Raw genomic sequence first — 23,481 nt, forward strand, 5'->3', positions numbered from 1 at the left:
AGTAGAGTTAGGGTAATAAATATGCCAACTCCCAGTAAGCAGGCAAAAAACAATCACAGACATAAGAAACGGCACTTCATGTGAGCCAAGAGCCCTCTACTGGCAGTACAACATACAAACCAGTATAAGGACACTATGAAAGAAAATGTAAACAAAACATTGAAAACCAAACAATGTGAGGATTACATTTCTGCACCAAAACAAGTATTATTATAGATTGTTTGTGAGATAATTGCACAGTGAAACACTGACTAACTCTGAACAACAAAGCAGCCCTGACAAAAGGCACAATATGATCTGTCTTTGGGCTTTGGCATTTTCAACATTCAGGGAAAGGCAACGCTGTCTGTAAATGCTGAATAGTGATTGATAAGGTTTACATTTCAAGAGCAAAACAGACGAGTTTTGTGAAGCTGATATAAAGAATATACTGCCAAGAGCTGATTTGCATAGACTTTCAAGCAGAGGGAAAAATTTGGGTTAGTTTGCACAGACACTTAGATGGAGATGGAGGAAATGCCCCTTAGCAGATCTTTATTTATTTTTATTTTTTTTACATTGAAAAATTACCTGGAATTTAATTGACACCAGATAAACAAGCATAAAATGATCATATCTATGCTGTATAAGATCCAGTTATATTGAAATTGCTTAAACTTGCTTAACAGTCTCGCACAGCTTTTTTTTTTTAACATAGTTGAAATGCTTGGCAGTGAGGTAAACTCTGCCACAGTAACACTAAAATAACACATTTTATAAAGTACTGTGTTGAATGATTCTTTGTATGTGTACTTTATAGATAAATGAGTCAGTCTCCTTGTTCTGCAGTTTTAGTTTTTTTTTTGTGAAACTCTATTCATCTAAATTCAGAAAGAATCAGACTTTACAATTAGCAGTTTGTTGGACTGCTCTATAACATACTTTGTTTTTTAAATTACAAATTGAATTTTCAGGCACCCACTTTTGGCTATAGGCCTCCACCTCTAATCTAATAAAGATAAAGCTATCTACTGTGTCTTTAAAAATCTTCATATTAATATGTATATATATTTTTACTATTTGGCAATCATACAGTAGCAAAACAAAACTATCATGTCATCAGAGAGAATACAAAACTAACATTGATTTACTGTTGTTATAGGAAAACTAACATTAACGGCATGCATCAGAGGTGATATAAGGTTCTACAACATTGTTTCAGTGTGGACATATACATTGCCCTTAGGAGAAGTTGTCTTCTCTTTTCAGTCGCTACCCCCGCACAGCTTCAGCAGCAGCTTCTTGTAATCCCCAGAGGTGTCGCCCTGAGAAACACATAAAGATGTATCATATAAAGCTCACAAAAAAAAAAAAAAGTCAATGACGTTAATTTTCATAATAACTCGATTGGCTGGACTTACCGAGATGTGAGTGTACAGAGATTTTCCGTACTTCTTCAAATACTCCTGTCTGATGTCCAACATATCAGTCTCAGAGCGGGACACCATGATACGGATCAGGGTTCTGTCCATGGTCCCAGCGCCCTGCGAATGCATCACAATATGACACTTCACTGACTGCCGTGGTGAAATCTTCTCCTCTGCCCCTCCGCAATAATCAGAGCAGGAAACGATTGGTTTGTGAGAAGAAGAAAAAAAATGTGATGATTAAAAACAGGTGTACCTTCATGGACTTGTGGAGCCTCTCTGCAAAGTAGACAGGGGTGTTCTTGATGCATTTCACTACAAAAGGAGAGCAGATATTGATGTTAACAATCAACAAATGAACGAGTCTTGTGTGCATCTGCGAGATCAGATCGACGCTCCAACTGATAAATGAAAAAGACAAGATAGAGGGATTGTAAAAGTTGATCGCTTGAGACTGACAGCATTAATAACTGCACTGCAGAAAAAGAGGAAACTGTATTTTATTTAATTTGTTTTATGTGACGACTTCGGCCAAAGAGTTTATGTTCCTAGCCCCGTTTTTTTTGTTTCATTATTTTTTTTTAAATTAGCAGCATGAATTTTCATCAATTTTTAATTTGTGCTAAACAACTTTATACAACTAAAAATAGAGTCAGTTCATTCTACAACACCTTGTCTATTAATGTGTGGTAGTTTTCTGAGCATCTTCTATTTTAAAACTGACTCATTCAGAGGATTGTGCAACCTTTAGTTTTCCAATCCATCATTTTGCTTTTGATCAATCATCAAGTTTTAATAAAAAGGTATGTAGGTCAAACGGCAGCCTGTGTGCATCAGAAAGATATTTTTATTCCTTCCAGGAAAAGCCTTGGAACACAAACATCTTGACGAATGACTTCAATATATACTTAAGGCTTCAACATGTTTTTGGAAAAGCCACTTCAGTTTGGTTGAGGTTTGGAAAAAAAAAAAAAAAAAAAAAAGGACCAGAACAACATACCCACAGCCACCATGCCATCCTCCACATGGCCAGACATTTCCCTGCAGATGCTCTTCTCAATGTCTCTCCCACACATCTGCTGGTACTCCTGGAAGACTAATAAAAGACACGAATCACATGCAAGACAGTTACAATCATAATATTTGAAAACATGTACAAACATATGCGCCAAGAGGTCAACATGTGCAGATCTGACAGTGGAAAGACAAAGCCGGAGTTTTATTAGGAAGAGAGAGAGAGAGAGAGAGGAAGGGAAAAAAAAAAGGGTTGAAATAACACACCTGCCCGAAGGTGAGGCTTGCTGCGAGCACACAGGATGGCATTAAACTGAGACTCATCAGTTCCAACTTTATTTTCTCCAGCAGCATACAGTTTCTGTTGCGCGCGCACACGCACGCACGCACACACACACACACACACACACACACACACACACACACACACACATTATAAGAGGAACATGATCAGGCATGTTAATTACTAGCCAAGAATGTTACAAGCAGCTTTAAACCAGTACCTGAGCGTCCTGTTTGGCCAGAGAGATGTCAACAGTCTCCCTTTCATCACGATTTCCCTAGATGGAATAAGACACCAAGTGTTTGCTCACTAAACAGTATAATGGCATTAGCGCTCATTATCAATCAGGTGGACAACGTGCAGCAGCTACCTGACAGAGAGAGACCAGGAGTCGGCGGAAGTGGCCGGAGGTGTCGTTGCTGATGGCGTCCTCCAGGCTCTTCCCATACTCTGTAGGGAAGGTGTGGCAAACGAACTCATTTGCATAACATTTGCATAATGTTTAGACACCACTTATCACGATCTGTTATCAAGTTCAAATAAAAGGCTTGTCACACTGCCTGAAAGAAAACTGCTATCACTTCCAAATTGATTTACAGGTTTTTAAATACTAAGAACAAACACCATAATTACCAACACTAGACAATTATAAAAATTTTTCTGCATTTAGAGGCTGTAAAATACTGTTTCCATTGTTAATGTTTGTGACGTAGAGCGATGGCCTATATTTTTAATCATGGTCAGATGGGAAGTACACAAAATGTTGTTATTTATTTCTTTTACAAGAATATTTCGATAACCCTGACATTTATATGGTAAAACAATCATATGATCAAAATGACATACTTTTCAGTCTTTCTCAGATCTAATCAATGAATCCATTAATGAAGTTAAAACTTTTCAAAGGATTTCAAAAGATATAGTGTAGGCTAAAAAGAATGTGGTGGAAATATATTTGATTAAATTACTACAGTTCAAAATTGTAATGTTCAAAATGTAGCAACAAACTGAACGTGTTGTCTGAACAGACAGGACAGACACAACATTCCCTCACATGGCAGAGAGAAGATGTTACAGAGCTCAATCTTTTTTTTTTTTTCCTCTCTTTTTACAAAATTCTGAATCAAAAGTGTAAATGACAACAGTCAGAACTCACGAGCTTTGTAGATTGTGGTGATTTCACGAATCTCTGCGTTGGAGCGTGATGAAAGAATCTCAATCAGACAAGCTTCATCAGTTCCTGCACCCTGAAATAATATCAAAAAGCCTCAGTAATACATTCAAAGACCCACCTAATTTACAAAGAGAATTATTAAAGGTCATGAGCCATTGTGGGGCATTTCCTATTACACTAAAAAAAAAAAAAACCACAATTGAGGCATCTGCTGAGACAATAACTAAAGTTTCCAACCTTTATAGCCTCTCTGAGTTCAGCTGCGTCATAGTGCGCAGGGGTCATTAGCATGGCAAGAACCAGTTTCTCAAAGTTTCCAGTGAGCTCAGACTTCAGATCATGGAATAAATCCTAAAAGGGAAAATTGCAAAAAAAAAACAACAACATGAAAGCAAGGTCATATGAAAACCAGGAAAAGCAATTTCAAACGTAAAAATCAAACAAAACAAAATTTATATTAGAAAAATAAATATTAGAAAAGATACCTTTCCGTAAGTGGTTTTGTAGGCGGCCACCATTGGAACCCTCTGCCTGCTGGAACGACTTCCCAGAAGTTCAATAATGGCGCTTTCATCAGTGCCTATTCGATATGTTTTTTCAAAAGAATCAATTAAGTGTAAGAAGGGTAACAAGCCAATAAATTTTTCTATTTGTTTTGAAAGACAATATATTTAATGGGTTTAGCACACTTAAACAACATTTACGTACCGAAACCCTTCATAGCCTTTCGAAGAACTTCAACATCTCTCAGTGGATCGGCCCCTGGAAAGTCTTTAATAGAGCCCCTGAACCCTTTCTATGAATTAAAAAACAACATGAGAAATAAAAACATTAGAAGATAAAAATACCACAGACAAAGACAACAGTGTTTTTATCTGTTTGTGAATTTAAAGATAGTTTCAGAGAAGTCCTGAATGAAGACAAATGCATCTTACAGAAATGGCAGGTGCCTGATGGTTGGAGGGAACTCCACTTCCATATCCAGGCATTGAGGGGTTAGCTGCAGGGGCACCAGGGTAATTTGGCATGGGTTGGCCTGGGGCAGGGCCTCCTGGGTATCCCTGCTGAGCTCCTCCTGGCTGCAAACAGAGGACAGCTGTAAGTGCTAAGTACACGGCGACAAACTTTGTATGGAGCCAATAAGGTTCACGTTGGGCTGGTGAAGATAAGGTGATTTAAGCAAACAAGGGATTTAGCTTAAGTCAGTCCATATGTTATTAGTGACGTGGTGCTGCAGACGTAAGGAGTGAGAAAAGAATTTATGTACCGCGCCATATCCGCCTGGTGCTGCACCCCAGCCTCCACCTGAAAAACACATTGATATTAACACTCACAATGCAATTAATTTCAACAACGAATCCTCACGACTGTTAACATCTCGCGACCTTACCTGACGGAGGCATGGAAGGATAACCTCCTGCTCCAGGCTGTTGTGGGTATCCTCCTCCTGCCTGTGGAGGGAAGCCTCCAGCTGGGGCAGGGTAGCCACCTGCCTGGGGAGGGTAGCCCCCCGCTGCTGGAGGGTAACCGCCCGCTGCTGGAGGGTAACCGCCAGCTTGGGGTGGGTATCCACCTGCCTGTGGGGGGTAGCCTCCTGCTGCCGGAGGGTAGCCTCCTGCTGCCGGGGGGTAGCCGCCTGCTGCTGGTGGGTAGCCGCCTGCTTGGGGTGGATATGCTCCTGGTTGAGGTGGGTAGCCCCCTGCCTGTGGTGGGTATCCACCAGACTGAGGAGGGTATCCTGGGTAGCTCATCTTAAGAACCTAGAGGTGACATGAAGTTATGGTTTGTTACTATGATGTACATTAGAGAGCCATCCTATGGCCCCTTTTGCCCACATGACCTTTTGTGGAACTTTTTGGGGTCTTTCTACCGGAGTAAACTCAGCCTGAATGTAGTACCCTAACCCTTTTCAGTGATCCAGGAACCATCAAGGTGGAATCTGCTGTATGATCTGAGTGTTGATGGCAAAACATTAGAGACACCACTGCCATGTATACAGCATTCATTCAGACTGTAAACAGGCAATGGCTGTTGTTTTCTCACATTGGGGCTTCCGCTCATTTGTGTAGTTTGCTTTATCGCTGTGTTTCTCCGCATGTAACACAAACAGGAACATGCAAAAGGCACTTTCAATTCTTGGTTTAGTTAATACAGCATTTACAGGCCACTATATACTACTAACGTTAACATTAGCTTTAATTTTTGTTTCTAATGTCTAAACAATCTAAAAACACTGAACCGGGAGTTATCCAATATCAGCAAAAATGCCAATAACAGTTCTTTAAAAAAACACACAATCATTATCTGTTATTAGTATGGAATTTTCAAACAGCGATCTAAATACAACACAAATTGACCAACCCCTTCAGACTGTTCTCATCACACTGTACCCCTCACACTGTACTCATTTGGTGTCATCTCTGCCAACTCTGGAGTAAAGCAAACACAACAACAAAAAACCCTGCCCCATCGGTGTTCAGTTTTATACGACGTCCGCTTCACGGACAATATGAAACTGCTCGACCACATTAACCATATTTGTTGTTTTTCTTTAAGTGTTCTACTTTCCCTTCCCCTTTCTCAGAACCAGCAGAGAGAACAGTGCATTATGCAAATTAGCAAATGTCCCCTAATCTTTTCAGTTACACATTAGACCATTACTAAGCAAAACACACATTACAGTTGCTGGTCTGTCTGTAGAAATTAGTGATAATCTAGCAGACTGTAAATTCACTTTGTGCACATGCACACAAGAAAAGAGGCACTCATTATTTTTGTATTTGACATCTCAGTCAAGACCTACAGGTTGTACCAGGCTCTGTTGTTGTAATGCACATAGATTTACCTCACTGTGAAAATGCCTCCAAGTTTTACAAATAGTCCACTGATTGGCTCTAATATAATGCCTTATTTTAGGGTTATTTATAGCCAACAGACAATTAAACTTAAGAGATGCACCACTGTGTTATTTAACCAGACCTAAACACTGTGTCAAAGGTGATCCTCTGGAAGGGCGTTTCAGTTGACACTTCCTTGCTGTTTTCCCGGTTTCTGCTTATCATCATTGAAACACTAGTGAGGGTTTCACGTGTTATCGGAAATACCAGAATTTCCACCATAGCAAACATTTACGACCTAAAATAAATGCAAGAAAGTCCAGATTTGTTTATATCTGACACAAGAATCATTGCAGAAATTAATAACAGATAATATTTATATTAATATTTATTTATTTTAAAATTGCATTTGCTGTTTTTTAAACAACAAGAACGACAAGACTTCAATGTCCGGTTGGCTTTTAATAATGTCTTTTACGAATGTCTTGATTTCTAACGCAAACCACTAACTTGGTATTTTTTGTTATATCGTCCCTTATTTTAAACGTAATGACACGCTAAGGCGCGAGTATGTTCACATCTAAATCCCCTGTTTTGACTTTTACGATTTTACTGACATGCTATCTGACCGAGAGCATCACAGGCCTGCTATTTCTCAACTCTCGGACAAGCAATAAAGCTAAGATATCACAAATCTATTAATATGTCTACAATAATAAGGCGCATATAAAGCCCATACACCATCAAGCCTTATGTGTCACTTAGTTCCAACATCTTTGACGTACAAGAGCCTTTACTCACCCACCCCGTCGTCCGTTAATGTTACATAATACTCTCAGGCGAAGTTACTGATTAGCATTTAGCATCCAGTCTGAACACAGCGGAAGAGAGGAGAGCATGTTGGATAGATAGTTAAAAAAGTTAAAAGTAGCGACCAGTATTAGTATAAGTGTTTAAAATAAGGAAAGTCTTGCGCTTGTTGTTGTCGAGACCCCGCTAAACAGCTCAACAGCTGCTGTGTTTGTTTGATTGGGCGAGGCAAATTTCCTATTTATCATTGAACTAATTTGATTAACTACGTAGTCGCACGCAATGCAGTGCACGACTAATATCTCACCGGTGTTTGCAGTCCAAAACAGATTAAAGATTTAATAAAGATTCAATAGCCACTTACTTAACGGGAGCGGAGTTAAATCCAGAAAAAGAAGGACAGAGAGATCAGCTTGAAGGTGGGTGGGTCCTCAGCATTATTTCCGCCCTGCAGTAATAACCTTTGCTCAGTTACTTGTTGTCCACAGTCACAGGAGAGGGTGATGTTGACTCAGCGGGCTGTGGAGTGTCATGGTCCCCTACAAAACTTGTCTATACATCAGTGAGTCTGTTTACTCGGTGACATAACCAACGGCGGAAAAGCAACAATGTAAAAAATTCCTACTTAAAGTACAGAAGTATCATCAGCTAAATGTAATGAAAATATCATTAGTAAAAGTAAGGCTACTTCTTTCACAGAAAAAATGGCCCCTGTGACTGATTGTTAATAGGCTTCTGATACACCAAGGTGTGCGGTGTATTTTTTTATTTTATTTTATTTTGATAGTTTTCCTTCTTTGGGCCTTAAACTGTAATATCAGTGAAACAGTAAGCGGTTAAGGGGTTGAAATCTCTCTGCCAACAACTCATAAACATCTGACTCACACGCTATAAAGTTGAGAACCACTAATGTAGTGAATTGTATTTCATAAGCCTGTCATATTCCGTACATGTAAAATCTTAATTTGAAAAGTAGGTTTCAAATAAATGTAGAAGGGTAAAAAAAAAAACCATTTATCTCTGAAATGTATAGTGGAGTAAAAGTACAAAGTAGCACAAGTACCTAAAAACTTTGGATATTGGTGAACATGTATTCTGTGTCATGTCTTTATATAGGCTACAGTATGGCATGGGGAAGTAACTGTCATTTTAAACATGTCAAAAATAAACAGAAATATTTCTATATGTTTAAAATACTGGATTCAATATTTCTATTCTATTCCAAAGTCCATTATTGTTTTCATTGTTGGCCCCTGAATTCAACTCAGAAGATAATGTTGGGGCAGGAAGATAATCAGTATCTAACACAGTATGGAAAAACCCGACAGCTGAGTCTACAGCTTCCAGTCAACACCCGGCCACAATGTGTGGTATTTCACATGTGATAACTTGATTGTACAATTTGTGAATTAGTGCATTACTGAAATACTACACTCAGTATCAACATAAAACACTAGATGGCAGCAGTTTACTTGTATTCGAGACGTGCATTGCAGGCCAATAATCTGTCGGTGTTGTAGTTAAATCTGTTTACCCTAAAACCTGATTGTCAGTGAAGGCATCCTCAGTAACCTCAGTAGTGTATGTATATATATGAATATATAGTAATTAGTTGTAGCAGCAGACCCATAACAATCACAATAGACTGAACTGCATTATTTTTTTTCCAAGAAATAACGAAACAACAACAAAGACAAGTAGGGAATAAAATAGTTTTTAAGGTAATTATTTTACACAAGTTGAGTGATTTCTTAAAACGAAATGACAAAAAAATAGGCCTAAATCATATTATACAATACAGGGCTATATACCATTTTCACTTTTACCTCCTTATTACACTTAGTTTTCGTTGATAATAGGTTACAGCAGGCTACAGTGGTTCAACATGTGAAGAAAAGGTAAGCAGAAAGATGCAAGCTCATGTTGGACCTCCTCCCGTTCGCTGTGACGCAATCCAGAGTCCTGGCCGGAGCGCTGCTCCAAGCTCCGAACTGGCATTCAGGCTTTGGCGCTTAATGCTTCCACTGCGCCCTCACTCAGAGACTGCTGTCCCGTTACTGGGGTCCTCTAGGGCTCCCCGGGTTAGAACACAAGGATCACACCCATCCAGCCGTAGCAAGGGGGGATGACTGAGAGAAGTTGGGTTGTAATCCAGAAAATCCGGCGCAGTCCTCCAACAACAATATGATGTCTGCTATAGAGACTGGTGCCCCCGTGTACCAACCTGCGCAGCTGCTCAACTGGGTCTATATGTCTTTGCAAGACACCCAGAGCAGCGCTTTTGATGCGTTCAAAGCCGAGTCGGACGCTTCTCTTCAGGACATGAACAACTCCAAGCGCAGCGCAGCTGATCTGAGCTCCAACTATCTCAACAACTTCTTCCATCTGAGGAGTGAGGTAGAATTCATGTGATGTTACGCTGTCCTATAGTAAAGACTAATGCTTTGCATGGAAGTTTACAACATTCACTTTATGTTGAAACTTACACTGATTTTTTTTTCTTTTTCTTTTTCTTTTTGCTGCATATCAAATAATCTCTCTCCTTGGGTGTCCATGAATATCGTACCCACATATTTCACTCCAGGTTATTTTTGTAGCACATACAGTAAACCTCACCTGCATGCCTTCATTGGGTTGCACTGTGGTGAGTGGGTAGATTATGAATATGTGTTTTGTACCCTGGTATACTGCCTGAGTGTGTTCAGACTGTTCTGGTGTCAGTCTGCAGCTGGTGGAGGAATGGCAGGTTGAGAAAGACCTCTCACAAGGTTTTAAAAATGTGAGTGTTCACCCTGGCTGGCCTCTGCGTGGTAGGAGATATATGTAGCCTTCACGTAATGGGGATTGGTGTTGCTTAATTTAATACTGACCTGTGCAAGAAAAGTAGGACAATGGAAATAGAGCATTAAAAAGTGTGTTTTTGTTTACACATTGGCAGCAAAAGTCACCAGCTTACACCTTTTCACTTTGAAAATGAAACAGTTCAAATGATATACTGTAACACATGCCACAGATATGCAGCAGTTTGATGTCTCATTCAGAGTATTAACCACTGCAATGTACAAGTGCATCTGATCACAATTCAGTCACTGTGATGCCCCCAGAGTAAACAGCCAGTGTCTGCAGGCTGTTCTTCATGTTTGCCCTGCGGTGCCATAGCACCCATCTCCTCCAGAGACACAATGATGCTGATTGTGTTGTGCCAATAGGACCAGTTGGGAGAATGCATGACAAAGGCATTTTGTTCTGATGAGGAAATGGACACTATTGGTGCACAGAGTAAATGCAGTAAAGGCAGCACATCTGCAGAAATGAAATAATGTCTGCTACTGTCAGAGAGAGAAACAAGGGTGATGGACTGACCTGCCGGCTGAAATGCTCTTTCATCCTGGAGTCAAAACAATGTTCTTCTGTGTCTTTGTGAAATGAAAGATACTTTTGTGTAGAGTCAAAGCTAATGCCAATTAATCGATAAATATATCAACAGAAAATATATCAACAACAATTCTGATCATCTTTGACGTCATTTGTCAAAGAGAAACACCATGTTTGCTACTTCCATGTGAGAATATGCTGCTTTTTCTTTGCTTCATATCATTGTTAATTGAATTATCTATGGGTTTTAGACTGTTGGTTGAACAAAACAACCTATTTGTTGACATCTCTTTGGTCTTTGGGTGATCATGACAATTGTTGGCTAGAGCCAGACTTTAGTGTATTAAGGTATCTACTGAATATTTAGACCTTTACATCCACACAGTTCCATTGCCACTGATTTATCATCTTGGTTTTTCTCTGACAGGCCTTGAACAACAACTTCTACAAGAGCTCCTCACCCTATGGATCCCTCAACAATATCGTGGATGGCCTGAGCTCTCTGGCGGACCATTTCTCAGATCTCTCCCTGTCCCCCGAGACACGCAAACCCAGCAAAAGACCGCCGCCCAACTACCTGTGCCACCTTTGCTTCAACAAAGGACACTACATCAAAGACTGCCCTCAGGTGAGCCAGTCAGGGATGCAGTACCTCAGTCAGGTGCAGATCCACAAAGGCAGCTGAAACAGCTGTGCAATGTGTGGGCCATTTGAGCTGCCAATCAAATTCATCAGCATGTTTTGAAGAACATATGAAGTGCTGTCTGAAAAAGAGGAATTCATGAAGTGAATATAGTGTAATATTTGATCTGATTTGAGCCGAAACTCGGATCAAATCCACATGCTTCATTACAGTTGTAGGCATAAATTCACCACTTTTTAATTCAATGGTACTAAAACTATAAATTCCAAGACAGAATATTATGTTTGTATTCTCTTCTCAGCGTGAAATAGATTCCTCAGCACATATTTGAGTTAGATGTACCACTGCAGGTTGGTAATGAGCAGCAGATGCCAGATTGGATCTCGGAGCTGGCCTTAATGAAAGATGATAGGTTTCTCTGTAGAACTAGGCACAACCTCTACTCAAAACACGAGAGAAATATTACCACTACTTTATGTGCAGCTGCAGTTCCCCATTGATGATGTTCAGAGGGAAATGCCTGACATTTGTTAGGTGTAATGGAAATAATCAAATAACTAATGGACAGGGTGTGTCCAAGAAAGCAAAAAGTCAAAATTCAAATAGGTGTTAAACATTTACTGGTCAATTATATAAAGAAGCCTATCAAGTGTAATTACTTCATTTTGTCACTCAAACAGAGGACTGAGTGATCACTCTCTCTCTTTAACTCTTTTCTACGAGTACCAATTTTTGTCAATTTGTGCCAGAGGTCTTTATGAACATGTCAAAAAAGCCAATTTGTGCAGTTTTTAAGAGTGTTAAACATGGTGCTACTTTTCTACAGGATTATTTAATTTCTTGGTATGTGTTGACTTTCTGCTGTATGAGCTAAAAGCCATAATTTTGGGGATACACTTATTTGTTTTCATACTGAAAGTTAGATCAGAAGATTAATACTACTTCCTGTAGGTTACGGTAAGCACTTAGCTGGAACCAGCAGCCAGTTATCTTAAGTTAGCATAAAGACTGGAAACAGGGTGCACAACTTCCTGTAAAACATTTAATTGTTGATTTAACACAACATGTTAATAGGGGAGTTTTTTAGAAGAGCTGGTTGGGAATTTTGTTACCTCTGGATAGAGCCAGGCTACCTGTTTAAGCCTGTTTTCACTCATTATGCTAAGCTAAGATAGCCGTCTGGTGGCTTTAGCTAGCCTACATATTTACTGTACAGAGTGGTATCAATTTTCTCATCAAACTCACAGCAAGAAAGCAAATAACCATTTCTTCTCTGGAAGCTCATCACCTCCACCACTGCCAACACAGAGGAGACTGCTGCAGCTCGGCAGTGAACAAAAATAGTGGAGCAATGTGAGGAATGCAGAGAAAATCATTTGCAGTGAGCTTATAGCTCTTAACTTTTTCACATCTGTGTGCACCTGGCAATCACTGCAAGAAGCGGGTGGGACTGTCAGTTCGTCAGCCTCAGAAATGTAGCCCCCGATCTGAACAGAGAAGCTTTCAACCACTAAATGTACAACACATTGACAGTTATTCCTTTAGGTTGAGCCGCTTAGCTAGGAGGGAAACATGCTTGAAACCCCAGTTTTTGCACAGCATGTTTCTTTCAAATGAAGAATGGAGAGGCATAAATCACAGCAAAGCAAAATGACTTGTTTTATAGCTGTTTTATGGACTTGATATAAATCATCTTATTAGCAGCAGTGACTCTCTTTGGACCATTTGTAGCATTCTTCCATAGCTGATCAGTTTGTTGTGGAGAGGCTGTATGGACAGGAATCAAAGAATGTCACGGCTCAGTAAGATAAGAAAAGAAGAAGCACACAGGAAGTGGGTGCGTGGGGGGCCTTTAACAGCCCCTTTCTGGGTGGAAGGGGGCCCATGTCAACTCTAAAAGTTTGCTTCTTTGATAAAGAAACTTGTGGCACCTCGGTTGAAACCCTAGGTGATGAAAAACAATGAAAAGGGAAAAGTGCCAGTCCATGAATTTGGTTTGCAGTCCTGCTTATAGATATAAGATACACTATCCATGCTGTGCTCAGCATGTCACTGGTAAACATCCTGTTGACAGCATAGCGGAGAGTTGGGTTACTTGCTTCACCAGGAGGTTAGGACGTCAAAGGATTACTCCGAGATATTTACGATTCTTCTTCGCAGCCACGCCCCTGAAAATGTTAAGAAATCTGGAAACCATTTCTTCTGCCTGGCTCTCTGCTGCTCTCGCTCTGCCTTAGAAAAGATGATGTCAGATTTTATCATGTGTTGCTAATATTTCAGACCCAAAGCAATGATTACGGAGCTGTCGTCATGACAAAAGGCCTCTTCAGTTGAAGCCGAGCTGAATGTTCTTCTGAAGCTGCAGCTAATGAACAAACTGCTTTTTGTTCTTGTTGGCTGGAATCTGAGGCATTTTTAGCTCTAGACAACCGAAATACACGCTTTTGGTACTTTTGATGTGTTACTGTGTGTTGGGTTGCAGTAAAATGACTATATTTCTAACATGCTATTATATTAGCGTGTTAAGCTTGAAATACTCCATCCAAAAAAATTACATCGCTAAATAATATGCTATTGGAACACCTTTCATCCCTCAAACCCAGGATCACAACGTTGTAATGACCCCTTTCCAATTAAGAAGCTGAACCCGGTTACTGTAAAGAGAATACACAAGTGACAGTGTGCTGACAGTAAATGGGTGTATGGTGGGAAGGGCCTGGGCTAAATAAGGAGAGCATTGTTTCTCCTGAGGGGCTGTGGAACCAGAGGTCAGGAAGTCAGGCTGTATTGTTCGCTCAGCTCTGCTTGGTTGCAGTCAACTGCGTCTCTCTCTGTCCGTCTGCCTGCATGTGTGAAGAAGCGGCTTTCGGACACTCATTTAAAGGGCCAGTGAGCAGTTGCCCAGAGATGTCTGTGGAAACAGTGGGTAGCACAGGAAATTAGTGTATGTCTTTACAGTTACAGTTTAATCATGTTTGAATGGAGGGGAAAAGTCTGCTTTCATGATTACTCTGGACAGTTGAACTTTTGATGGTTGAAACGCTTTCAGGGGAATTTCTTTATTTAGTCTTTGAAGCCTGAAACATGGATATTTTTAGATTTGTGTTCCTTAAGTTCTTAAAAGCATTTCATCCCATGATTCACTGTCCTTAACTGTTAATTAGTGAGTAGCAGTGCTGGTAGGCAGATTTTGTTAGGTTGGGCCAGAGCCAGGCTATCTTTTTCCCCATTTTCAGTTCTTGTGCTAAGCTAACTAGCTGCTGGCAGTAATTTCATATTTACCTTACATGAACATGATATCAATCTTCTCGTCTTAATTTTGGCAAGAAAGTGATTCAAGCAGAAGCATACAATAAAATTCCGCAAGATTCTGTTTAAATCACAATCTAACACAAAAATATGTCTTTCACATCCAGAATAAATGAAATTCTTGTAGTTTTCGCAGCTCTTTAAACAACAACTTCATGTCTTCATGTCAAACTATTCTTTTAAGACAAAGTGACTAGCCTTGATCAGCATTAGGGGATCCTGCTGAATGTATCAACATGAAGAAAAAAGCATTACTGAGCAACTGACTGAATGAATAGCATGCAACAAAAATACTATGGAGGAACTTTTTCTTTGTCATATCACAGGTGATCAGTTTTAGCTGAGCACAAACCAATTGCTAATACAATCCCAGTATAAGCCAGATATACCAGATGAGAAAACAGTGAAATTCTATTTTTCGATCAATGCCACAAAATTCTGTTCATTAAAGATTATGTTTGATCAACGTTTTGATGTTTGATCTCATAGTTTAGAAGGCATTTTGGGTTGATATCCCAGCTCAAATAGCGATAATGTTATCAGTGTTGTTTTAGGACTAGACATTGTACTTCTGTCCAGGTGGGGCAATACAGTTCACAGCCGAGCGTGTAACTGGTGAATCTCAAGCAACACTGTCTGATTTCTGTTGCTTTGGTCCTTTTGTTTTCACCGCTGATAAATGTATTATCTGTCCTCAGTTTGCTGTCTTGTTGCTTTTGGCTGCATCATATGCCAGGGAGGATGAGCAAGATAGAGGAAACCCTGGAATGTGGGGTAGATAGACTCCCTCTGATGAGAGCAGTGGCTGTCATCTGCTCAGAACTAATGAACATATAAGAAAAGAATGCTGTAGAGTTCAGTGTTTGTGCTGTGGCATGTTTTCAAGAGAAAATTTGATCATAGATGACAGTTTTTCCAGTTTGAAGGACGTGTGAGGGAGGAAGGAAAGGGAAGCAAGCTATAGAACTGTTTCCCTTTCTCTGGCTTTAAATATACATGTATGTATCTGGGTCCCTACAAAATAATGTCCTTCCTTTAGGTTCATTATTGACCTTGGAAACTGCAAACAGCAGTTGACAAAACAATCATATCTCAAATGTCATTTACTATCTGTTGTGGAGCTTTCTATCATATTACCTGATCATCAGCAGATTGAGTTTTCTCAGTTGTCATGGATCTGTAGATGTTGAATGTTTTTCTGAGCACTTACTGTTTTCACCTGTTTTGTGTTTACAGTAAATCAATTTTTTCATTCATTCCGTAATGCAGTTATTTTCATTTTACTCTTGAATTAACCTACTATAGTACTATTTATCTGGGATTTTAACAATACCAAATTATGGGATTTGGGGGCGCTATACCAAAATTTGGGATTATAAGGAGTAGGCTAAATTTTGAGGGAATTACACCAGATTTTAGTATTTACAGGTGGGACAACAAATTGTTCTGCTTTTGTTTGCCAAAGGAAATTTGGGTTTTTTGGGATAAAATATAATTATAATATGGTGGGGTTTATTAGGTGTGTGATTAATGGCACCAAATGTATTTACATTCTTATTGGATTCCTTTTCACACTTATTGCTAGCAAGTAGTCATTACAGGTTAGGGGTAGGGATAAGGTTAAGCTCAGGTTTAGGTGGTTAAGGGGAAACACACATTGACGAGGAAACTTCACTTCTCCTTGAATCTCCTGAGCCTTGGAACCTATTGCTCCCAATCACCTGACTGCCACACTCACCTGATCATCTGTTCCTCATTCCCCTAGTCACCAGCACAGTACTTGTACCAGTCATTTCCACCTGCTTCCTGCCATATTGTCTACGTTTTTTAGGTCTCAAGCTTGTAACGATCACGCCATCCTGCCGGTAACCTCGTTTTTGTTCTCGTTCCCTCTTCGAGTCGCCTGTACCTGCGTTTTGCTTTTTGAGCTTTCTTTTTGACCATCGTGACTTTGATGCCTGGTCTATTGTAAGATTTACCACTTTCACTTAAAGTCACTTAACTGCACCTGCCTGCCTGAGCGTCTGCATTTGGGTCCTCTATTCTGCACTCTGTGACTTGAAGGGACATGAAGGGTGTAAAGGTAGATGGCACATTCATTAATAGCTGCTGTTTATTGCTGTTATGGCTGCTGTAAACCAACGAGAGACGTGTTTGACCTCCTCCGCAAAATGTGACTGCAGGTTCTTGTGTTTTCCTCGTTTAGACTTTGACAGCAGTGAGAGATATAAAGCATATGATTAAATTATTCCGACAGTGCAAAACTGAGTATAACTGCACCAATTACTGGACATGACAATAAGATTAAACTCACTGTTGGCTTGTTAGGGACCTCCTGGGAATCTGAGAATCACTTTGACAGAATGACCCGCCATGCCAAAGTTTACTCCCCTCGCAGGAGTCAGAAGATTTGTTTGCTCTCTTGACTCTCGCTCAGCTGTGTTTTGAAATAAAGTTGGGAATATTTTTCTGTTGCGTCCCTTGTTTGTCTGCCAGCCCGCCTGCCCCCGTCATTCACTCATTGTGAAACATAAAGCCAGTTTACAGCTGTATATGTCATCAACCAGACCACAGCCAGGACTGGAAGTCAGTCAGTGTATTGGTAGATAATACTCCTCTCAAAAGCAGCAATGTGTGTGAAATAGATGCTGAGAAACATAATGTCTGTGAATTGTGAATGTATGAGGGTATAACTCTGCTTGTTTAAGGGTTCTGGAAACCTCTGAACAACAGGCTTGATGGAAGACTGAAAATGTGGAGAGGCATGTAGTAAAATAGAAAACAATCCTCCGCTCTTTGGCTTCCAATTGTTTGCATCTAATCACATTTATCTTAGAAGGAGGGAAAGTTAATCCATTCAGTATTTCAGATGTGCCAGATTTGCAGAAAGGCTGTGTGGAAGGATTACCGCTTCAAGCTGTTAAAGGAATCATTTGATATCTGGATGTTTCTATAAGTGGAGCATTCAGCCCTGATAAATTCTGGAAAAGAGGAAGCACCATTGTGTGTAAAAACAGGACATAAGTTTGCTTCCATTGGCCAGGGAGCGTCTCATATCTTGTTTCCTTGAATCATAGCTATAGTAGAGAAGCTTCATGTGCAATGAACATTTACATTTAAGGAGTCAGCACCTATGATACAGGGAGTGCAGCTGTGAAAGAATATAATGGCATGTCGGTATACTTACAGTCAAAAAGTCAAATATTTAAAGAGAGAAATGGTTTAGCATTTAGATGTATTAGCACCAGGGTATCAGTGAAAGAGAATGACATGTATTACATGAGATGGATTTTCTGATTAATTTCAGTTACACTAAAACTGTTATATTACCTAAATATGTTCAGCTATACCTGCTCTGTGCTTCATTACAGATGTGAACAGACATATAATCAGAGATATTATCCAAATTTACTCAGGTATTCTGATTAATTTTCTAAGTCTCTTAACTTTAAAAGTAGCCACATGTCGTCTGCGTACACTCAGCAGATTTTGAATAATATTTGGATGTAGGACAACAGCTATTATTTTCCAGGGTGACATCTTCACAGAGTTTTCTCCAAAACCTGAAGATATTCATTTTACAATGATACAAACCAGACAACTGCAGTAAACCCTCACATTTGAGAAGCTGGAAGCAGCAAATGTTTGGCAGTTTTGCATGATAAATGACTTAAGCAGATAATTGACTACTGTCCCCAGTTAAACTAATCATTTCACCTCTATTTGGATGCAGTAATAATTGTTTTCCATGCATAAATCTAACTATTTCAATACTCTTTTTTAAAGGACAATGGAGAGTCATTGGTTTGTTGTTTTAAACCCTGCTGGAGGTAACTGATTTCACAAGATAATGAAAAGTGTCTCTCAAGTTGACGCAGGCGTCTTTAAAACATAGGAGACCAATAGCTGTGGATTTGAGTCCAGGCATTAACGTGTTGTTTTGCTTTGGTAACAGCCGGGCTTCTCCCCGGTGCTGTGGGGGTCTGATACAAATTAAACCCAGCGAGGGAGAGAGAGAGAGCGCGCGGCGGGTTTGTTAGTGTGGAGTAATTGACCACATGGTATCCAATAGGCTTGGTGTTGCTGTGTTCTCCAGGATGAATGTCTCATGGGGGTATGGAAGTGGGGGAGAGAGTGAATGAAGGAGAGAGAACGGAGAAGGAGGGGAGGGGTGGGGGTGCGGTGTGTGGGGGTGTGTGTGTGGGGGGGGTTTGGAGTAGTCCATTGTTTATCCTGATGGATTCCAGATGATGGCAGAAGGAGGCAGCCAACCTCCTGGGCCTCTCTCACCAGGCTACAAGGATCTGGGCCAAGCTTATCTGCTGCAGCCTTAAAATCAGGCTTTACATCGGCCAATGCACTCTGGGGCTGATTTAAGTAACACAATTTAAATGATGGCTCTTTGGCTTGGGTGTGTTGTAATGCACATAATAGATTAATAAAAAACTATTTATCTTAAAAGAAAACCGTTTCTCACACATGGTTTTAGGCTGCAGATCTTTGATCAAATACGAAGAATCAGATTTGGGAGAAAATGGGATGTTTGTGTCAATTTGAATGTTATGCTTTGTGTCAAACAAAATGGGGAAAAGTCAAAAAACAACCTTTGACCGAGTCCAAAACATCATGCCTTCGTGTTTTTGGCTCTGCTATTGGCATGTCTCTAGGGATGGCAAGGTTTGTCTGTCAGTTGGTCCACCACTTCGGTCCAGATTGAAATATTGCAACAATTACCGGATGGATTGACGAAAAAATTTAGGAGCGACCCAGGAGGGATGTATTCTAATGACTTTGATGGCTCTTTCTTCTCATGGGGATGTTACAATGAGGTTCAAATTTGTGGTTTAGAGTGAGATGTCTGAACAACTTTTGGATAGATTGAGAAAAAAAAAAAAAAAAGGGCCTTCAGGGTGATTTGTAATAACTGTGGTAACTTTTCATCAAGCACCATCTTCAGGTTAAAAATGAATTTCGTCCAATACTGTGACATTCCCATCAGGCTCAGCTTTACTCTGTTTAATGCTTACTAGCTAAGGTTAGCATGCTAACATGCAAAACTAAGATAGCGAACATGGTAAACTTTATACCTGCTACACACCATGTTAGCATTGCCACCGTGAGCATGTTAGCATGCTGACATTAGCTAAAAGGACCGGTGTGAAGTCCAGAGAGAGAGGGAGTTGCTAGCATGGCTGCAGAATCTTGTTCCTATAGGCAATACTAAAGAAAAGAGGCCACAAAAACATTTTCCACTATTGACCATAAATGTGTTGCAGTTCTTCGTTTTATCCTACGACATAAAATATGAAGTAAATGCCCCAGTCTTGATTTCTTGACCATGAAGAACATTCTTACTTGTTGTGCCATTTTTCTGCCTTCACTCAAACTTTCCTGGTTGTCATAACAGTGTCCATTCACAGTCAGGTCAAAAGTGTGATCGTCATTTGTCGGGTGTCAGTGTCACATCTTTGGATGGACCGGTGGAAACGCTGGAGTGCGCCATGCCCTTTGCTACCCTGTGGGCTCCAGACTTTAGGTAGAGTTTGTTTTGCTTGTTCTGCTGAGTGAAAGCTGTTTCCTCCCTCAGGAAGATGATGCTCTGTCTGCTCGCCCTGTAGGCGCTTGAGAGAGAGAGAGGGCTGCCATCAAAAGTGACCTCCCACAGTGCCTCATGGTGGCTGAATGATGCAAACACAGGCCTCAAAATGCCTCACAGTGGTCTTAACAGTTAGAGACTTGGCTGTTGGAACTTTCAACATGTTTTTTTTAACAGATGTAGTCCTGGAAATGAATATAATGATCTGTTAGAAGTTTTGAACCTGACATATGTTCCTGCTGTGAAATCAAAACAAGATTTGATGTGAACTCATCTGGTGGTGCGGGCCGTGTCTTAATTTTGACTTGCCCTACTTTTCAGCTGAGGTGCTTTTAATTTAAACCAGTCTTGTCGAGATGATTTCTTTGTGATGGGTTTTGGATTTTGTCATGTTATACAAGTGCAGAGTTCATCTGGGTTTTATTTCCTCCCTGCTAAGATCTTTCTGTCCTGATTGGTGGGCCGGGGCCAGCTGGGAGGGATGACTGAGGGCCTAAGGTATTTGTCCTATAGCAGGGAGGCCTCTCCCATTGGTCCCCCCACAGGCCGGGGCCTCCTTTATGGTCCCTCGGGAACACAGCTGGAGGGAAGGAGTTCATTTTTAATGGGAAAGCGGAGACTCCTTCTTTTCTGTCTAACAAATAAATTACACTGAAAAATTACAATATGCTCCAGCTTCCATGGAATAAACCATTTAATCATTTCTACTTGCTTCTATAGTGCAAAGATGCTTTTTAATTTCTCCACCATCCTTCTACATATATACTTTAGATAAGAGAAGAAAAGGTTCCTTTAAAATGTGTGGCTCACTCTTCCGGGACTGTAAAGATTAATCGAGCACCAAAGCAGATGATCTGTTATCTAACTAACAACAGAAACCATAAATAATCATTTCACTCCTGAGACAAAGCTACTCCTTAAACTCGACTCTCTTGACCACCAACAGGGCTGCTATCACTTCCTGTTCTAATCATGCAGAGCTTCAAATTGGCCGCCGTCCAAAGAAACCACATTGGTCAGTCGGTCTCCAGTTAAAGGTGTTGAGAGGCAAAGGCCAGAATGTTTGCAAGCTGCCGAGGTTCACACATCGAGAAAATATGTCATTTTAAAGCATTTAAGCAGTGAAATGAAGCTAAAAGTGGGTTTCACATGATGTCAACAATGTATAAACTGTTTTCTACCATACATTTCTGTTCAGGCTCGACCCAAAGGTGAAGGCCTGACCCCGTATCAGGGAAAGAAGAGGTGTTTCGGTGAATATAAGTGCCCTAAGTGCAAGAGGAAGTGGATGAGCGGGAATTCCTGGGCCAACATGGGACAAGAATGTATCAAGTGCCATATCAATGTTTACCCTCATAAGCAGGTGACAGCACAAATCCGAAGTTTTGTTGATTAGTAAATCAGTAAACATAACTCCAACGTTAACTAATGAACTTTTTTGTTATTTGGTTCCAGCGACCTCTGGAGAAGCCGGACGGGTTGGATGTGTCGGACCAGAGCAAGGAGCATCCACAACACCTGTGTGAAAAATGCAAAGTCCTCGGCTACTACTGCCGCCGCGTGCAATAACACACTCTGCTTGACTTCCTTCATTTTAATCGAAAAGGGACGGTTACATTTTAATGACTAAAAACACATGGTAATAAACTCTATTGTGCTGTAATGCATCTAACAGTTTATTCTCATGAAAATAGTCTCTCTGACGCCGTGACTCTCGGTGTAAGAGGCTCATTGTGGAGGAATTTTTCTACACTTTCTCTCAGTGGAGACGAGTATGTTGCGTTTGCTGGGTGCTAGTGAGTTACTCGGTTGTCGTTATGTGAATAGTCATTTGAAGTCTTAACTATGAACCAAGAATCTTACCAACTGTGAATTAAGAAACTTTAGCTCTGTGTCTGCCTTCACTCGCCTCGGAACAAAATTCACGAGTGAAGTTTCCAGATGAAGATTCTCTTTTACATGTTTGTATATTCCAGAAATAACTTAAAGTGATGTTTTCTGTATAAAATATGCAACAAGTCTTTACTAAGAAGGATATGCAGTATTAATGTGTATCTGCATTATTGTCTGTATTATACGTACTGGAGGGTACATAATTTTTGAATATATTTTTAAGCCATTACGGTTTTGTTGATTAGTACACTTTGTGAAGGAATATATTAGCCAACTAACATTTATTCTTTATATACTATATGTGCCTACAATTACTTGTGGAAACACTTTGTAGGTCGTTTGTTATTCCAAAGTTGTAAACCAATGCAATATGATAGAAACATTTTTTTTTCTCCTGACAAATAGAATAACCACCACCAAAGTGCTTTTTATGGGTTGTAGGTTGTAATGTCTCATGTTACATGACAGAAAAAAAAGGAATAATGTGAATGTACCAAAGATCATGAAGGATGAAGTGGAAGGTAGCATGCGCAAGTTGCTTTAGATGGTGTCTGTGACGATAAATAATGGTATGGAAAAGAAATACCCTACGGTTTTTAACTGTTTAAGATGTGTGACACGCCATTTAATGTGCCTTATTTGGAGTAACCCATGAGATGGAGCTCTTGATCTCTTAAAATGTTTTTGTATTAAAATGCATTTAAGCGAGTGTTCCTGTTTTTTTCTGCTGCTCTGCAAAATTGGTTTTTATCTCTTATAAAAAATATAAGCACATAAGATTATAGTTTTTAATTCATCCATGTTGCAGTATGGATTTGAGAGCTGAGACTGATAATACCACACTATCTCTTCAACATTAACTAATCCAGATGTTACACATTTTTATCTTCCCACAACAGAAAAAAAAAACAAAATTTTTTTTTGAGCATCTGGAAAAATTTACTTATCAGATTTGGCTTCATCACCTTCTTATATACAGTACCACCACTGACAGAACCTAAAGCAAGCTCCGATGCAAAATGGCCTGACCCCTCGAAAAGAAGCATTTCCCTGCGCGGAAGCAATTAGATCTGACATTGCAGACCTTAATTCTTCTGGACAGACCTCAGCAGAACAAATACTTAGTGGGGATAAGATCATT

At 40.0% G+C, this 23,481-nt stretch overlaps 2 protein-coding genes across 3 annotated transcripts; one reads left to right on the forward strand and one right to left on the reverse strand.

The window, feature by feature from the left end:
• Positions 1–508: 508 nt before the first annotated feature.
• On the reverse strand, positions 509–8,041 carry anxa11b (annexin A11b). 2 transcript variants are annotated; one of them, XM_023409115.2, is made up of 15 exons: positions 7,889–8,041; positions 5,268–5,637; positions 5,145–5,182; positions 4,813–4,956; positions 4,586–4,673; positions 4,363–4,457; positions 4,115–4,228; positions 3,860–3,950; positions 3,074–3,153; positions 2,924–2,980; positions 2,688–2,781; positions 2,407–2,502; positions 1,663–1,721; positions 1,401–1,523; positions 509–1,304 (listed from the first exon to the last, which is right to left on the reverse strand). In XM_023409115.2, exons 2-15 carry the CDS (start codon positions 5,626–5,628, stop codon positions 1,245–1,247), a joined length of 1,500 nt encoding a protein of 499 aa, XP_023264883.1. In that variant the 5' UTR covers positions 5,629–5,637; positions 7,889–8,041; the 3' UTR covers positions 509–1,244. The 2 variants fall into 2 exon arrangements, with proteins under 2 accessions (XP_023264883.1, XP_023264884.1); XM_023409116.2 differs by lacking the exon at positions 7,889–8,041 and adding an exon at positions 7,516–7,666.
• Positions 8,042–9,233: 1,192 nt separating this feature from the next.
• LOC111657149 (zinc finger CCHC domain-containing protein 24-like) lies at positions 9,234–23,049 on the forward strand. Its single transcript, XM_023409203.2, has 4 exons — positions 9,234–9,921; positions 11,327–11,527; positions 21,646–21,810; positions 21,903–23,049. Exons 1-4 carry the CDS (start codon positions 9,709–9,711, stop codon positions 22,014–22,016), a joined length of 693 nt encoding a protein of 230 aa, XP_023264971.1. The 5' UTR covers positions 9,234–9,708; the 3' UTR covers positions 22,017–23,049.
• The last annotated feature ends 432 nt before the right edge of the window (positions 23,050–23,481 follow it).

This window comes from Seriola lalandi, unplaced genomic scaffold, assembly GCF_002814215.2.
Source record: "Seriola lalandi dorsalis isolate HSWRI2012SDOR001 ecotype SW California unplaced genomic scaffold, Sedor1 jcf7180002054383, whole genome shotgun sequence".
Taxonomy (NCBI): Eukaryota; Metazoa; Chordata; class Actinopteri; order Carangiformes; family Carangidae; genus Seriola; species Seriola lalandi.

Excerpts from the sequence above, each read along its gene's own strand:
- anxa11b (XM_023409115.2), bottom strand. The coding sequence starts at position 5,628 with ATGAGCTACCCAGGATACCCTCCTCAGTCTGGTGGATACCCACCACAG. Across the intron at positions 5,183-5,267 it reads TCCTTCCATGCCTCCGTCAG|GTGGAGGCTGGGGTGCAGCA; the intron begins GTAAGGTCGCGA and ends TGTGTTTTTCAG. Across the intron at positions 3,154-3,859 it reads CACCACAATCTACAAAGCTC|AGTATGGGAAGAGCCTGGAG; the intron begins GTGAGTTCTGAC and ends CCTTCCCTACAG.
- LOC111657149 (XM_023409203.2), top strand. The coding sequence starts at position 9,709 with ATGATGTCTGCTATAGAGACTGGTGCCCCCGTGTACCAACCTGCGCAG. Across the intron at positions 9,922-11,326 it reads TCTTCCATCTGAGGAGTGAG|GCCTTGAACAACAACTTCTA; the intron begins GTAGAATTCATG and ends TTTCTCTGACAG. Across the intron at positions 21,811-21,902 it reads ATGTTTACCCTCATAAGCAG|CGACCTCTGGAGAAGCCGGA; the intron begins GTGACAGCACAA and ends ATTTGGTTCCAG.